This window comes from Poromitra crassiceps (genome assembly GCF_964638095.1).
Source record: "Poromitra crassiceps genome assembly, chromosome: 1".
Taxonomy (NCBI): domain Eukaryota; kingdom Metazoa; phylum Chordata; class Actinopteri; order Beryciformes; family Melamphaidae; genus Poromitra; species Poromitra crassiceps.
The window spans coordinates 58103265-58105986 of NC_139623.1; the positions used below are offsets into that span (position 1 = coordinate 58103265).

The window sequence follows — 2722 nt, forward strand, 5'->3', positions numbered from 1 at the left end:
GTCTCAGGTCTTTGGTCACAAGTCCAAGTCAAGTCTCAAGTATCTTATGGATGAGCGTTCTATCATCTGCTGCATGCCATCTGGTCTGCTTAGAACACTGCATAGCTAAAACTAAGGAATTCAAAGCATGTACTGTATTATCCTCACTCCTTTATCTATTAGCATACATTATCAGCATTGATTGGATGACATCAGTATAGATTTCCTTAATGTTAATGCACCAAAAAAAAAGAAAAAAAAGAAGTAAAAAGTAAAAAAATTTACAAACGACAGAACACGACAGGAAGTGCCTTGCTATCCAGGTCGGTTTCGTATGACATTCTTAACTAAACCACCAGTCCTACTTAACTAAAAGTTAAGTAAAAAAATATCAAAAGAACTTTGACTTCAAAAGCTCAAAAACGTTTGTGGCATTGCCAAACCCCCCCGGAGCAGGGCTGGGTCTTGAATGCTGGTTTTTTCAGGCTGGCTAGCGAGGCCTCCCAGCCTGTAGACATGCAGGTGGAGGGCATGTGATGTCTTGTGCTTCATCAGAACAGAATTCTCTGATCTTCTCAAAAAGATACTTCTGCCTGGCCATGTCCAGTCCAGGCGGAGTCTGTACAGGAAGAGGCTTTAATGGCGGACGGGCATCTACGTTGCGTAGCAGCTGAAACTCCACTGGTTCTGCTTCACAGTGTTTTCTGGCGACAACCACACCAGGCCTCTGCGCATCAAAGCTGTAAAAGAAAGAAATGGCACATTTAAAATCTTAATAAAATAAAATAAAATAAAATAAAATAAAATAAAATAAAATAAAATAAAATAAAATAAAATAAAATGGGAATGATAATTACCTGAAGTGCTGGTAACTCTTTATGTGTGGCAGTTTTCTGAAGTATTGTGTCAGGTGTTCTTGCCAGTCGTAGGTTTTAAAACACACAGTGCCGTTCTCATGTCCGACAAGCTGGGGGATGTTCACATGTGCCACAGGAGAGCTGTCAGTCACAACCTTTTCGATGTCGGCCAAAGTGCACACTTTGCGCTTCCTGAAACACTGCTTGACCAGTCCAAAACACCAGTCGGGGCCAAACTTGGTGTGGCCTACAATCAGGAAGTGAATGCTCAGCTTTAAGTGTTGTTTGTGCATCGTTCTCCATGCGGCGTACCAAAGAACAAAGTTATTTTTGTTCTGCCCACTGCAGTTGTCACAGTGAAGGTCCACATCTTCTTCTCCAACTCCATATTTCTTGAAAAAATGATGCAGGTAATTGATGACTGCATTGCTTCCCTTGCCTGATGCCATGCCCTCATCAATCAGGTAATTCACTTGCTTAGGCATGCCTTCACAGTGGACACCAAAAAGGCCACACTTGCGTGGAGTCAAAAAATAGACAGGCCCAGGCTGTTGTGGATCAGAGGGGTAGTGCACCTGAGAGACGGAGAGATAGGAAAAAGATGAAATACAAACTGTAATCTGTGTGTGTGTGTGTGTGTGTGTGTGTGTGTGTGTGTGTGTGTGTGTGTGTGTGTGTGTGAGAGAGAGGTGTGATAAGATAAATATGTATTCTCACCTGTTGTGCAAAATCAAAACTGTAGTGCATGGTGATCGGCCTGGTTGCAGGTTTGTTCTTCCCAAATGACAGCTGCAACTCGTCACAGGTCTTTCTACAGGCGGCAGTCATCTCTTGATAAAGTTTTCGCTCCCTTGCAACAGAGTCGAGATGCACTTGCTGCTTCTTGACACTGTCAGATTTCAACTCATCTGGTTTGTTGATGCTCTGGATGATTCGGTCGTTGTTTTGTTGGCACTGCCAGCAGAGATCCGTTTTAGGCTTGGTGCTTGCAATGTGAGGGACCAGTGACTTCCACAGCCTTGTGAAGCTGCACTCGCCAACCGCACGCTGCCCTGCAAAGACAATGTTTTTATGAGCATCACTGTACTTTACTTATCAAAAACAGATCACATAGAATAGCCTAATGGTTAAAGACACACACACACACACACACACACACACACACACATTCATGTCGCATGTTTTATTGGGTCAGAGGTTTGGAATGGAGAAGGCTGCGGAATGTTTGCATAACTATGACAATAGAAGTGTGTGTGTGTGTGTGTGTGTGTGTGAGAGAGAGACTAATACAAACTTACCAAGCTGTTCCATAGCATCTTTGTACAGGCGCCAGACTGAAGCTTTAGAGGCAGAAGTTGGCAGAAGCTTAGCACTAAAGTCTCTATGCGCGGCATGACGACCGGGCAAAGGAATAGCGTGGTCCTCTGCATAGTTTGCTATGAATGTAACGACTCTTTTGATGTCATCATAGCCGAGGTAATTCTTGTTTGTGCGTGGTTGTGTCTTCCTCTGCCGTGGGACCAATCCATTCTCTTTGTAGGATTTGATAAGGGCTTTCAGAAGCTTTGTGCTGATGCTGGAATAAACAAAATAAAACATTAATAATCAGATTTATATTTTTTGAAACAGTCTTTATCCTGACATTATAGCCTAAGCTAGTTTGCAATGTTTGTCCCTTGCTTAGGCTATAAATGTCACGATATATAACAAAGACTGTTTCAAAACTTTCAATCTGTTTCAATAAACTCTTTCAATAAACTAAATCTTGTTTGTTTGCAAGGTTAGAATAACACTAGCGACTATCAGCTTACAAAGAGTATTTAATGCAAGAGTCGGAATTTCAGTCCTGAAAAACAATAGCGCGAACGCCATTTTGGCGCGCAACA

General features: G+C 42.4%; 1 protein-coding gene across 1 annotated transcript in view; it reads right to left on the reverse strand.

The window, feature by feature from the left end:
• Positions 1-1751, reverse strand: part of LOC310775752 (uncharacterized protein) — a 1859-nt gene extending 108 nt beyond the window's left edge. Inside the window, exons 1-3 of the mRNA XM_083635889.1 lie at positions 1554-1751; positions 837-1411; positions 1-719 (exon numbers count right to left, since the gene is read on the reverse strand). The exon at positions 1-719 is cut by the window's left edge and continues 108 nt beyond it. Of these exons, the coding sequence (XP_083492015.1) occupies positions 470-719; positions 837-1411; positions 1554-1664 (936 nt within the window). The 5' untranslated portion in view covers positions 1665-1751 and the 3' untranslated portion in view covers positions 1-469. The remainder of the gene's footprint in view (positions 720-836; positions 1412-1553) is intronic.
• Positions 1752-2722: the final 971 nt, after the last annotated feature.